General features: G+C 33.6%; 1 protein-coding gene and 1 long non-coding RNA gene across 4 annotated transcripts in view; one reads left to right on the top strand and one right to left on the bottom strand.

Annotated features, from left to right (window-relative positions):
• Positions 1 to 15,216, top strand: part of LOC133548226 (uncharacterized) — a 69,414-nt gene that overhangs the window by 10,640 nt on the left and 43,558 nt on the right. The window contains exon 2 of the long non-coding RNA XR_009805820.1: positions 11,876 to 11,921. This is a non-coding gene — a long non-coding RNA (uncharacterized LOC133548226). The remainder of the gene's footprint in view (positions 1 to 11,875; positions 11,922 to 15,216) is intronic.
• The window catches only part of znf536 (zinc finger protein 536), a 650,381-nt gene continuing 647,097 nt past the window's right edge, over positions 11,933 to 15,216 (bottom strand). For all 3 annotated transcript variants that reach the window (XM_061893538.1, XM_061893539.1, XM_061893540.1), the window contains one exon: positions 11,933 to 13,544. In XM_061893538.1, coding sequence (XP_061749522.1) covers positions 13,435 to 13,544 — 110 coding nt within the window. In that variant the 3' untranslated portion in view covers positions 11,933 to 13,434. The remainder of the gene's footprint in view (positions 13,545 to 15,216) is intronic.

Genomic DNA, 15,216 nt, shown 5'->3' with positions numbered 1-15,216 from the left:
GGCTTCACGGTGGAAGAGGGGTTAGTGCGTCTGCCTCACAATACGAAGGTCCTGCAGTCCTGGGTTCAAATCCAGGCTCGGGATCTTTCTGTGTGGAGTTTGCATGTTCTCCCCGTGAATGCGTGGGTTCCCTCCGGGTACTCCGGCTTCCTCCCACTTCCAAAAACATGCACCTGGGGATAGGTTGATTGGTAACACTAAATGGTCCCTAGTGTGTGAATGTTGTCTGTCTATCTGTGTTGGCCCTGCGATGAGGTGGCGACTTGTCCAGGGTGTACCCCGCCTTCCGCCCGATTGTAGCTGAGATAGGCGCCAGCGCCCCCCGCGACCCCAAAAGGGAATAAGCGGTAGAAATGGATGGATGGATGGATGCTTATTATTTTTATTGGGTAGTAGTCTGTTTATTTCAATTGTTAGTTTTTCCTTTTTACCTCTTATGTCATTTATTTCACCCCATATTTGTTCCCACTACCGCACCTTAAGTTGGAGTCTTTAATCTCGTTATATGCAAATATAATGACAATAAATTTCATTCTATTCTATTCTAGTGGTGAGTGTAGGGAAAGGAAAGGTCTAATCACAAAACCCATCAAAATGGTCATGTGTTGACTTGGTATCGGATCAGTGCTATAATGTGCTGTATCGACCAACACCTTCCCTCACCTGTAGTCCAGGGGTGCCCATTACGTCGATCGCGATCGACTGGTCGATCTCGGAGGGTGTGTCAGTCCATCTCAAGCCAGGCATTAAAAAATAGACATAAAAATGAGCAATCATCAATCATACCAAGACTTCACTTTCGTCAGTTGTTTGACATTCTCGGCACCCGAGGATCTTGTGAGATGACGCTGGCTGCTGCGAGCTCATATTTAAGAAAAAAATCACTAACAGGGCGGACGCAGAGAAACACATTTTATTTCTAGAGACTCCGTACCTACTGTCAAAACTCTAAAGACCGACTGCACAGTTCCTGTCTTCACCATAAAAGACCTGCTTCATCCTGCCTGTGCTAACAAAATAAGAGTCTCAGAAAGCTAGCAAGCTACGGAGTTTGATGCCAATGGACCGCTCGTCGGGACCCAGGATGGACCGCTCGCCTGTATCGGTTGGGGACATCTCTACGCTGCTGATCCGCTTGAGATGGTTTCCTGTGGACGGGACTCTCACTGCTGTCTTGGAGCCACTATGGATTGAACTTTCACAGTATCATGTTAGACCCGCTCGACATCCATTGCTTTCGGTCCCCTAGAGGGGGGGGGGTTGCCCACATCTGAGGTCCTCTCCAAGGTTTCTCATAGTCAGCATTGTCACTGGCGTCCCACTGGATGTGAATTCTCCCTGCCCACTGGGTGTGAGTTTTCCTTGCCCTTTTGTGGGTTCTTCCGAGGATGTTGTTGTCGTAATGATTTGTGCAGTCCTTTGAGACAGTTGTGATTTGGGGCTATATAAATAAACATTGATTGATTGATGTATTTCTCCCCCGCCCTCAGCGACCGCTTTCTCACTTGCTTGCCCACCCGCACACTCACTGACGTCGCTCACCTGCTGCCAGACATTAAAGGGCCACACACATATGCTACTCTCATAACAAAGTGTTTAAAAAGGAGTATGCAAGTTGGACAAATGAGATGTCAAATCCAACCACTTTCATGTGGTATTAGACAGAAAGGAGGACTTTTTTTTTCCTCCATTTGAAAATGTGGGCGTTATCAGTACCACTGTCTAATTCCAATCAATGCAAGTCATCAGAATCAGGTAATACACCAACTTATATTCTTGTCTTCATGAAAGAAAGGAATCTATGTGTGTTAAACATGCTTGTCCATCCATCCATCCATCATCTTCCGCTTATCCGAGGTCGGGTCGCGGGGGCAGCAGCCTAAGCAGGGAAGCCCAGACTTCCCTATCTCCAGCCACTTCGTCTAGCTCTTCCCGGGGGATCCCGAGGCGTTCCCAGGCCAGCCGGGAGACATAGTCTTCCCAACGTGTCCTGGGTCTTCCCCGTGGCCTCCTACCAGCTGGACGTGCCCTAAACACCTCCCTAGGGAGGCGTTCGGGTGGCATCCTGACCAGATGCCCGAACCACCTCATCTGGCTCCTCTCGATGTGGAGGAGCAGCGGCTTTACGTTGAGTTCCTCCCGGATGACAGAGCTTCTCACCCTATCTCTAAGGGAGAGACCCGCCACCCGGCGGAGGAAACTCATTTGGGCCGCTTGTACCCGTGATCTTATCCTTTCGGTCATGACCCAAAGCTCATGACCATAGGTGAGGATGGGAACGTAGATCGACCGGTAAATTGAGAGCTTTGCCTTCCGGCTCAGCTCCTTCTTCACCACAACGGATCGATACAACGTCCGCATTACTGAAGACGCCGCACCGATCCGCCTGTCGATCTCACCATCCACTCTTCCCTCACTCGTGAACAAGACTCCTAGGTACTTGAACTCCTCCACTTGGGGCAGGGTCTCCTCCCCAACCCGGAGATTAAACACCATTAACTTGTTAACAAAAATTTCTCTTTCATAAATAAATAAATATAAATTATAAATAGGAATGAGGTAGATCTCCTTGACTTGGTCAATTGAAAAGTAGCTCACCTGCAGAAAAAGTGTGGGCACCCCTGCTGTAGTCCCTCCTCACCCAGGACAGGCTCTGATCTGTTGCTTGCTGTGCTGCACCATCTGGTGGCCACTTTTGAGAAATGCAGCACAGTTGACTAAAAGTGAAAGTGGAGACAGTCAGGAGGTTGTTTGTAGACTAACAGCTCATTAAGTCCTGAGCCTGTTACTTTTATTTCTCACTTGGGTTTAGGTCGACATACACGCTGTACTTAATTTACTTGTACTTCTAACCCAAAACCTAGAATCACCCCCCCCCACATACAGACAATATGTTTACATGCACTAAAAAGTAATCGCCTTAATAAGGTTCTAACTAAAACATAGTTTGGTGTTTGACTTATTCAAATGGGAGGAACATATCTGGACGATGTGATTGTAAAGCATGTAAACAAGGGGTCCCCCAACTTTTTGACTCGGGGGCGGTTGATTGGCAACACTAAAATTGACCCTAGTGTGTGAATGTGAGTGTGAATGTTGTCTGTCTATCTGTGTTGGCCCTGCGATGAGGTTGCGACTTGTCCAGGGTGTACCCCGCCTTCCGCCCGATTGTAGCTGAGATAGGCGCCAGCACCCCCCGCGACCCCGAAAGGGAATAAGCGGTAGAAAATGGATGGATGGATGGGGCCGCATTGGGTTAAAACAATTTGGCTGGGGGCCTTTATTGTCAAAGACAACTATTTTTTTAAATGACAAAAACACAATATATGCTCTATTTCCCGCCCAAAAAATTGTTCAAAGTGGAATATTTGTAGTGAAGTAATTAAATAGGTGAATAATTCATAACAACATTACTCTTAGTTCATTCTTTTTTGAGCAATGACAGTTAACAAAGAAAAAAAAAACACACAAATTATTGTGGATCCACAGGGCCCCCACTCGTAAAAGTGTTAAAAATAAATCATGCATTTTTTTTCTTTATTTCAACACTTAAGATCAACTTCAGACCCATCTGTCGATTATACGTTTTTATTATTTTCTGATGTTTTTGTTGGTTTTATGCCCTTTTTTTCATGGCAAACACACAAAATATGCAATATTTTCCCCCAAAAATATATCTAAAGTTTATCATAAAATGTGAAGTAATTGGTCACTAATTATAACATTGATTTTCATTCATTATTATTTTATGAGCAATGACAGTTAAAAAAAAAAAAATCCCCTAAAATTGTTAGGGATTCAACAATCATAAAAGTGTAAAAAAATAAATCATGCATTCTTTTTTTATTTATTTTAACACTTTAGATCCATCTATCGATTATACGTTTTGTATTCTTTTTTGTTTGTTTTATTCACTTTTTGTCAAAGAAAAGTTATTGTTTTCATGGCAAACACACCAAATTTGCAATATTTTCCCTATAAAAGTGTTAATTAGAGCCTTCAGTAGGTCAATAATTCATAACATTGATTTTCATTCAATATTTATTTTTTGAGCAATAACAGTTTAAAAAAATGTCGCTAAAATTGTTGAGGTCCAACAGGCTCCCACACATAAAAGTGTAAAAAATAAATCATGCATTATTCATTTTTTTATTTCAACACTTCAAATCCTTCAATTGATCATGTTTTTATTATGTTTTTGTTTGTTTTATGCCCTTTTTGTCAAATAAAAGTTAGTTTTTTCATGGCAAACACACAAAATATGGAATATTTTCCCTAAAAAAGTGTAATTAGAGCCTTCAATAGGTCAATAATTCATAACATTGATTTTCATTCATTCATTATTTTTTGAGCAATGACGGTTAAAAAAAAATCCACTAAAATAAATCATGCATTAATTATTTTTTTATTTCAACGCCTCAGATCCATTTATCGATTATACGTTTTGTATTCTTTTTTGTTTGTTTTATGCACTTTTTGTCAAAGAAAAGTTATTGTTTTCATGGCAAACACACCAAATTTGCAATATTTTCCCTAAAAAAGTGTTAATTAGAGCCTTCAATAGGTCAATAATTCATAACATTGATTTTCATTCATTAATTATTTTTTGAGCAATGACAGTTAAAAAGAAATGCCGCTAAAACTGTTGGGGATCCAACAGGCTCCCACTCATAAAAGTGTAAAAAATAAATCATGCATTATTTATTTTTTAATTTTAACACTTAAAATCCTTCTATTGATTATGTTTTTATGTTTTTTGTTTGTTTTATGCCCTTTTTGTCAAATAAAAGTTATTTTTTTCATGGCAAACACAGAAAATATAGAATATTTTCCCTAAAAAAAAGTGTAATTAGAGCCTTCAATAGGTCAATAATTCACAACATTGATTTTCATTCATTAATTATTTTTTGAGCAATGACAGTTAAAAAAAATGCCGCTAAAATTGTTGGGGGTCTAACAGGCTCCACTCATAAAAGTGTAAAAAATAAATCATGCATTATTTATTTTTTTATTTCAACATCTCATATCCTTCTATTGATTATGTTTTTGTTATGTTTTTGTTTGTTTTATGCCCTTTTGTCAAATAAAAGTTATTTTTTTCATGGCAAACACAGAAAATATAGAATATTTTCCCTAAAAAAAGTGTAATTAGAACCTTCAATAGGTCATTAATTCATAACATTGATTAGCATTCATTATTATTTTATGAGCAATGACAGTTAAAAAAAAATGCCACTAAAATTGTTGGGGATCAAACAGGCTCCCACTCACAGAAGTGTAAAAAATAAATCATACATTATTTATTTTTTTATTTCAACACTTCAAATATTTCTATTGATTATGTTTTTACTATGTTTTTGTCTGCTTTATGCCCTTTTTGTCAAATAAAAGTTAGTTTTTTCATGGCAAACAGAAAATATGGAATATTTTCCCTAAAAAAAGTGTAATTAGAGCCTTCAATAGGTCAATAATTCATAACATTGATTTTCATTCATTAATTATTTTTTGAGCAACGACAGTTAAAAAAAATGCCGCTAAAATTGTTGGGGATCCAACAGGCTCCCACTCATAAAAGTGTAAAAAATAAATCATGCATTATTTATTTTTTTATTTCAACATCTCAAATCCTCCTATTGATTATGTTTTTGTTATGTTTTTGTTTGTTTTATGCCCTTTTTGTCAAATAAAAGTTATTTTTTTCATGGCAAACACACCAAATTTGCCATATTTTCCCTTAAAAAGTGTAACTAGAGCCTTCAATAGGTCAATAATTCATAACATTGATTTTCATTCATTCATTATTTTTTGAGCAATGACAGTTAAAAAAAAAATCCACCAAAATTGTTGGGGATCCAACAATTTTGGTGGATCAACATAAAAGTGGTCAACATAAATCATGCATTTTTTATTTTTTTTAACACTTCAAATCCATCTATTGATTATGTTTTTCTTATGTTTTTGTTTGTTTTATGCCCCTTTTGTCAAATAAAAGTTATTTCTTTCATGGCAAAATATGCAATATTTTCCCTGAAAATATATATTCTAAAGTGGATTATATAATGTTTAGTAATTAGAGCCTTCAATAGGTCAATAATTCATAACATAGATTTTCATTCATTCATTAATTTTTGAGCAATGACAGTAAAAAAAAAACAATCCCACTTAAATGATTGGGGATCCAAAAGTCATAAACTCATAAAAGTGTTAAAAATATATCATGCTTTTTTTTTTATTTCCACAATTAAGCTCAACTTCAGATACATCTATCGATTATACATTTTTTTCTTATGTTTTTTGTGATGTTATGCTGTTTTGTCAAAGAAAGTTTAGGTTTTTTATGGCAAACACACAAAATATGCAATATTTTCCGTAGAAAAAAAAATCTAAAATTGAATATATAATGTGAAGTAATTGGAGCCTTCATTAGGTCAATAATTCATTTCATTCATTCATTATTTTTTGAACAATGATAATTTTAAAAAAAATCCCACAAAAAATTATAGGGATCCAAAACTCCTAAAATCAGAAAGGTGTAAAAAATAAATCATGCTTTTTTATTTTTTTTTTATTTCAACACTTAAGATCAACTTCAGATCCATCAATCCATTATAAGTTGTATTTTTTTTTCTTTTGTTTTTGTTGATTTTATGCCCTTTTTATCAAAGAAAAGTTAGTTTTTTTTTAAGGCAAACACACGAAATATGCAATATTTTCCCTAAAAAATATTTTCAAAGTGGAATATATAATGTGAAGTCATTGGAGCCTTCAATAGGTCAATAATTCATAACATAGAATTTCATTCCTTCATATTGTTTTGAGCAATGACAGTAAAAAAAAAAAAAAAAAATACCACTAAAATTCTTGGGAATCCAAAAGTCATAAAATCATAAGTGTTAAAAATAAATTATGCTTTTTTAATTGTTTTTATTTCAACACTTACGCTTTCATTTTTTTCTTATGTTTTTGTTCATTTTATGCCCTTTTTGTCCAAAAATAAGTTATTTTTTATGGCAAACACACAAAATATGCAATATTTTCTCTAAAAAAATATTTTCAAAGTGGAATATATAATGTGAAGTAATTGGAGCCTTCAATAAGTCAATAATTCATAGCATTGATCTTCATTCATTCATTATTTTTTGAACAAGACAGTAAAAAAAAAAAAAAAAAAAATCTCACTAAAAATTATTGGGATCCAAAAGTCATAAAATCACAAAAGTGTTAGAAATAAATAGTGTTTTTTTTTATTTATTTTTTTTTAACACTGAAGATCAACTTCAGATCCATCCATCCATTATAAGTTTTAATTTTTTTCCCTCATGTTTTTGTTGATTTTATGCCCTTTTTATCAAAGAAAAGTTTGTTTTTTATGGCAAACACAAAAAATATGCAATATTTCAATATTTTCCCCCCAAAAATATTTTAAATGTGGAAAATATAATGTGAACTAATTGGAGCCTTCAATAGGTCAATAATTCATAACATTGATTATCATACATTCAATGACAGTAAAAAAAAAAAAATCCCACTAAAATTCTTGGGGATCCAAAAGTCATAAAATCATAAACATTTTAAAAATAAATCATGCTTTTAAAAAAAAATTGTATTTCAACACTTAAGATTGATATTAAGGTCAATAATTCATAACATAGAATTTCATTCCTTCATAATTTTTTGAGCAATGACAGTAAAAAAAAAAAAAAATACCACTAAAATTCTTGGGGATCCAAAAGTCATAAAATCATAAGTGTTAAAAATAAATCATGCTTTATTAGTTTTATTTCAACACGTAAGTTTTCATTTTTTCTTAGGTTTTTGTTCATTTTATGCCATTTTTGTCAAAAAAAAATTGGTTTTTGTTGATGTTATGCTGTTTTGTCAAAGAAAGGTTAGCTTTTTTATGGTCAACACACAAAATATGCAATATTTTCCCTAAAAAAATATTTTCAAGGTGGAATATATAATGTGAAGTAATTGGAGCCTTCAATAGGTCAATAATTCATAGCATTGATTTTCATTCATTCATTTTATTCTGAACAAGACAGTAAAAAAAAAAAAGAATCTCACTAAAAAGTCATAAAATCACAAACATGTTAAAAATAAATAGTGCTTTTTTAAATTTTACTTATTTCAACACTTAAGATCAACTTCAGATCCATCTATCCATTTGAAGTTTTCATTTTTTTCCCCCATGTTTTTGTTGATTTTATGCCCTTTTTATCAAAGAAAAGTTTGTTTTTTATGGCAAACACAAAAAATATGCAATATTTCAATATTTTCCCCCCAAAAATATTTTCAATATGGAAAATATAATGTGAACTAATTGGAGCCTTCAATAGGTCAATAATTCATAACATTGATTATCATTCATTCAATGACAGTAAAAAAAAAAACAAATCCCTCTAAAATTCTTGGGGATCCAAAAGTCATAAAATCATAAACATTTTAAAAATAAATCATGCTTTTAAAAAAAAATTGTATCTCAACACTTAAGATTGATATTAAGGTCAATAATTCATAACATAGAATTTCATTCCTTCATTATTTTTTGAGCAATGACAGTAAAAAAAAAAAAAATACCACTAAAATTCTTGGGGATCCAAAAGTCATAAAATCATAAGTGTTAAAAATAAATCATGCTTTATTAGTTTTATTTCAACACGTAAGTTTTCATTTTTTCTTAGGTTTTTGTTCATTTTATGCCATTTTTGTCAAAAAAAAAATAGGTTTTTGTTGATGTTATGCTGTTTTGTCAAAGAAAGGTTAGCTTTTTTATGGTGAACACACAAAATCCATCCATCCATCCATCCATTTTCTACCGCTTATTCCCTTTCGGGGTCGCGGGGGGCGCTGGCGCCTATCTCAGCTACGCGACTTGTCCAGGGTGTACCTTGCCTTCCGCCCGATTGTAGCTGAACACACAAAATATGCAATATTTTCCCTAAAAAAATATTTTCAAAGTGGAATATATAATGTGAAGTAATTGGAGCCTTCAATAGGTCAATAATTCATAGCATTGATTTTCATTCATTCATTTTATTCTGAACAAGACAGTAAAAAAAAAAAAGAATCTCACTAAAAAGTCATAAAATCACAAACGTGTTAAAAATAAATAGTGCTTTTTTAAATTTTACTTATTTCAACACTTAAGATCAACTTCAGATCCATCTATCCATTATAAGTTTTCATTTTTTTCCCTCATGTTTTTGTTGATTTTATGCCCTTTTTTATCAAAGAAAAGTTTGTTTTTTATGGCAAACACAAAAAATATGCAATATTTCAATATTTTCCCCCCCAAAATATTTTAAATGTGGAAAATATAATGTGAACTAATTGGAGCCTTCAATAGGTCAATAATTCATAACATTGATTATCATTCATTCAATGACAGTAAAAAAAAAAAATCCCACTAAAATTCTTGGGGATCCAAAAGTCATAAAATCATAAACATTTTAAAAATAAATCATGCTTTTAAAAAAAAATTGTATTTCAACACTTAAGATTGATATTAAGGTCAATAATTCATAACATAGAATTTCATTCCTTCATAATTTTTTGAGCAATGACAGTAAAAAAAAAAAAAATACCACTAAAATTCTTGGGGATCCAAAAGTCATAAAATCATAAGTGTTAAAAATAAATCATGCTTTATTAGTTTTATTTCAACACGTAAGTTTTCATTTTTTCTTAGGTTTTTGTTCATTTTATGCCATTTTTGTCAAAAATAATAAATGTTTTTGTTGATGTTATGCGGTTTTGTCAAAGAAAGGTTAGCTTTTTTATGGCAAACACACAAAATATGCAATATTTTCCCTAAAAGAATATATTTTCAAAGTGGAATATGTAATGTGAACCAATTGGAGCCTTCAATAGGTCAATAATTCATAGCATTGATTTTCATTCATTCATTATTTTTTGAACAAGACAGTAAAAAAAAAAAAAAAATCTCACTAAAATTTATTGGGATCCAAAAGTCATAAAATTCACAAAAGTGTTAAAAATAAATATTGCTTTTTTAAATTGTATTTATTTCAACACTTAAGATCAACTTCAGATCCATCTATCCATTATAAGTTTTCATTTTTTTTTCACATGTTTTTGTTGGTTTTATGCCCTTTTTATCAAAGAAAAGTTAGTTTTTTATGGCAAACACAAAAAAATATGCAATATTTTCCCCCCAAAAATATTTTCAATATGGAAAATATAATGTGAACTAATTGGAGCCTTCAATAGGTCAATAATTCATAACATTGATTATCATTCATTCAATGACAGTAAAAAAAAAATCCCAGTAAAATTCTTGGGGATCCAAAAGTCATAAAATCATTAAAATTTTAAAAATAAATCCTGCTTTTTAAAAAAAAATGTATTTCAACACTTAAGATCGATATTAAGGTCAATATTTCATAACATAGAATTTCATTCCTTCATTATTTTTTGAGCAATGACAGTAAAAAAAAAACAAAAAAACACTAAAATTCTTGGGGATCCAAAAGTCATGTTAAAAATAAATCATGCTTTTTTTATTTGTTTTATTTCAGCACTTAAGTTTTAATTTTTTCTTATGTTTTTGTTCATTTTATGCCATTTTTGTCCAAAAAAAGAGTTATTTTTTATGGCAAACACACAAAATATGCAATATTTTCCCTGAAAAAATATTTTCAAAGTGGAATATATAATGTGAAGTAATTGGAGCCTTCAATAGGTCAATAATTCATAACATAGATTTGCATTCATTCATTATTTTTTGAACAAGACAGTAAAAAAAAAAAAAAAAATCTCACTAAAAATTATTGGGATCCAAAAGTCATAAAATCACAAAAGTGTTAAAAATAAATAGTGCTTTTTTTTTTATTTTATTTATTTCAACACTGAAGATCAACTTCAGATCCATCCATCCATTATAAGTTTTAATTTTTTTTCACATGTTTTTGTTGATTTTATGCCCTTTTTGTCAAAGAAAAGTTAGTTTTTTATGGCAAACACAAAAAATATGCAATATTTTCCCCAAAAAATAATTTCAATATGGAAAATATAATGTGAACCAATTGGAGCCTTCAATAGGTCAATAATTCATAGCATTGATTATCATTCATTCATTATTTTTTGAACAAGACAGTAAAAAAAAAAAAAAAATCTCACAAAAAAATATTGGGATCCAAAAGTCATAAAATCACAAAAGTGTTAAAAATAAATATTGCTTTTTTAAAATTTTATTTATTTCAACACTTAAGATCAACTTCAGATCCATCTATACATTATGCATTTTTCATTTTTTTCCCTCATGTTTTTGTTGATTTTATGCCCTTTTCATCAAAGAAAAGTTAGTTTTTTTATGGCAAACACAAAAAAATATGCAATATTTTCCCCCAAAAATAATTTCAATATGGAAAATATAATGTGAAGTAATTGGAGCCTTCAATAGGTCAATAATTCATAACATTGATTATCATTCATTCAATGACAGTAAAAAAAAAATCCCACTAAAATTCTTGGGGATCCAAAAGTCATCAAATCATAAAAAAATTAAAAATAAATCATGCTTTTTTAAAAAAAAATGTATTTCAACACTTAAGATCGATATTAAGTTTAAATTTTTTTCTTATGTTTTTGTTGATTTTATGCCAATCTTGCAAAATATTTTTTTTTTTATGGCAATCACTCAAAAATGACATATTTTCCCTAAAAGTAGAATATATAATGTAAGTCATAACATTCATTCATCATTTTTTTGAGCAATGACCGTTTTTTGAGAAAAAAAAAAAAAAAAAAGAAGAACTTGCTTCAGTCTCCTTTTTCCATTTCTTTTTTGAAATAGTATTTGATTATTAAGCTGTTTTACATTGTTGCTGAAATTCCAATTCATTGTTTTCAGGTCTTCAACAAGATGGTGGACGGGACTTGATGAGCTGGCGAAAAAGGTAAGACAATCTTTTTTTAGTTGGAATACATTTTATTTTTATTATAAGTACAGTTCAGTAGTTACAAAACGAAGCATCTGCCATGAGGATACAGCCAAACACAAGACACGATAAGAGGATGTGGAACGTGCTCCTCGGTAGCCTCTCGGACAGGACGCCTCCAGACACTCGTCACACCTTTTCCCCCAAATATTCCCTTCCTTCTTCTTTCCCATCCCTCTTAACGTCGGAATCAAATGAACGTGAGAGGAAGAGGAATTACGAAGATCTTGTCCGAGCCACAAATAGAGTAGATCAACTCAAGTCGGAACCCAAAAAAAAAAGGGGGAGGGGGCGGGGCTTATATTTTTGAGACTGTACATAGCGCGTTAGCGTTAGCGGGGTGTTCTCTGGCTTCTTCACAAAACAAACAAACAAAAAAAGACGCAGAAACAATTTCACAATGCCAAGGGACGCACAAACACACACCTTCAGTTGAGTTAGTTAGCTAGTAGTGTCGTACTTTGTATAAGTCGCGTTTAGAGTACTATCACAGTGCAAAATACTTGGGAGGACCCGAACGGGTCCGACTGGAAACCAAAAGAGATAAAAGTCCCCCAATGCATAATGGAATCTGTTTATATGTTTGCAGCACAGGAGACGATTGTCAGCTTGTTTTTGTTTTTCTTTCTTTTCTTTGTCGATGGAGCGCGATGGAGAAGGCAGTCATGTACAGTACATACATATATATATATATATATATATGCTTTTATATGTATATATATATTTAACAAAAAAGAGAAATGAAACCAAGCGCACATCCTACAGTCTAGCACAGACTATACACAAATGTCCTCTTCCAGTTTTTTCTTACTTTTTTGTTTTTTCTGACTGTAAAGTGAGTACATCATCATCATCATCATCAGTAGTAGTCGGCAACGACGACGTCATTTACAAAGTTGACATCGAAAACCCTCTTTTTGATGGATTTTTTTTTTTTTTTTTTAATTCTTCCGAGAAGAACGTGGCCCCGTAAGAGACTCTTTTTCTTTTTCCGCTCCTTTGGAACGCTTATGTTTCCCGTCCTAAATGTGTTTTATGTACAATCAGGGTGGGGGGGGGGGGCTTATGCTAATAAGTACATTTGGGGGCAGCTCAAGTGCTCCTCGCTCACAATCATCAACAACACGGTTAAAAGTCCTCGTCGGCTAGTTTTCTTTAACGCCGCTAACAGGAAGTGTGCTCCGGCGCTATTCTACAGAAGAATACATTCCAGGTAGGATATAGAAAGTTTTGACACACCTAACAAGTTAGAAAAACAAAACAAAACAGGGGAGGGCTTCAAAGGTGGCGCCGGCGGTCGCAGGAAGTGCTCGTCACACAGGTAGTTTCACGGAGGAAAAAAAAAAAAAAAAGTGTAGTCATTAGGTCCACACTGGGCCACGCCCCCTCCACTTCCCTTGATGGTAGTGTGTGTTTTTTTTATTTTTTAAATAAAGTTTTTATCGCCTCGCTCGCCACTGCCGGTCGGTCGCTAGTTTTGGTGTCCCGCCGCCTGGCCCACGTCGTGGTTGCTGAGGTCGCCATCCAGGTGGTTGGGGTCATGGTTCACGGGCTGGTCCTCCTCCGTCACCCACAGGTGAACTAGAAACCAAAGAAGATGATCAGCAACAAGAAAAACACACACAAAAAATACTTTTTAAGTGTAAAAAATGGGAAGCAATTTTGTAATGAAAGAAACTGCTGTTCCGAATGTGTCCACCGGATGACGCAATAGCATTTCCAGTGTTTGACCATAACAAGTCACCTGACTTGAAGCGCCCTCCCTGGATTTCCCGCGGCCAATCAGCTAGATTTACATTAGATTTATTGGTCCCCGTTGAGGAAACTCGTTTTCACTGCCGTACATTTAAACAATAGTCATTACACATCACCAACAAAAATAACAAAAAGACATCATACATGACCAACACATTTACAGGCTTGTCAGACAAGTTAGCCGGGCCTGCTGTTTAGGGTGGCTATAGCTGCAGGGTTAAGGCTTTTTACTCCTGTTGTGGCTGGCAGCAGATGGCGTCACAATACACAATACTTTTTTTTTTTATTGTAAATTATCCACTCAACAGATACAATAAAGAAACGGTAAGATGCAAAGACGTAAGTCGACATGACCATCAGCTTTGTAGTTAAAATTCCTTGCAGCGCTCACAATTTGATGACAGCACATGTGCACCCTGAACTCCATTGTAAAAATGGCTGTGTTTACATTTTCCGTTTGCTTTATGTGTGTATATATATACATATATATATACTTATATACACACTTATGTCTATATAAATAAATACATGTGTATAGATATACGTGTGTGTGTGTGTATATATATATATGTATATATATATATATATATATATATATATATACACACACATATATATTTTATAATACATTGGCAGAATAGGTTTTAACCAAGAATCGATACTGAATCGAATCATCACCCCTACTTAAATTTTTAAATATCACTGCTTTATTATGTGGTACACTTCGAAAAATGTGAAAGCACATAGAAAAAGTACTCATGAGTACAGCGTGCCTACGCATTAGTAAACTAATACTGCTACACTGTTTACTAACTACCACTGACACACATTTACTTATTTATTATATTATTTAGACAGAAGTTATTCATGCAGAAGTATACTGTTTGTGTACAATGATTACGGTTGCATTTTTATCATTGAACAATTACAATATAAAAGTTGAAAGGTGAATATTTGATTCTAATTGCATTTGCAGCAGCACACACAAGGTTAACCACAAGATGGCAGTGCAACACAAAGTGAGGAATGACATGAGTCAGTCATTAGAAAATATGAAAAGTACTCAAATTAGAGTACTTTGATAATGTGGTAAAAACAAAGTTGTACCCCTGTTTTGTTATTTTTTAGCTTTAAATTCCCAGAGAGGGGAAAAAAAAAAAAAAAAACAAGAAACAATATTTAAAGCAACAGTACAAAGTTTTTTTTCTCCTCCCCGAGCGCCGTGCGCTACCTTTTTGATTTCCCAGTAAAGAAAGTCGCGGTAACGAGCTCCAGATTAGACGCCATATTTGATTTTCACTGTTCATTAACTGAGCCACCTGGAACGTTATTTAAGCACGCCGCTCCTTCTCCCCGAACAACTGCCGCTGCAAAGGCGGGAGACATTTCCCCGCCAACTTTATAGATTTAGCACAACTTCCCCTCACCGTTTTTAATTTCCCATTCGGGCGGGCGGCAGATGCACCTCACACACACACACACACCTACACACACACAT

The sequence above is a fragment of the Nerophis ophidion genome, linkage group LG02, assembly GCF_033978795.1.
Source record: "Nerophis ophidion isolate RoL-2023_Sa linkage group LG02, RoL_Noph_v1.0, whole genome shotgun sequence".
NCBI classification, from domain to species: Eukaryota; Metazoa; Chordata; class Actinopteri; order Syngnathiformes; family Syngnathidae; genus Nerophis; species Nerophis ophidion.
The sequence above is the reverse complement of the archived record's forward strand: the minus strand, read 5'-3'. Positions and strand labels throughout refer to the sequence as shown.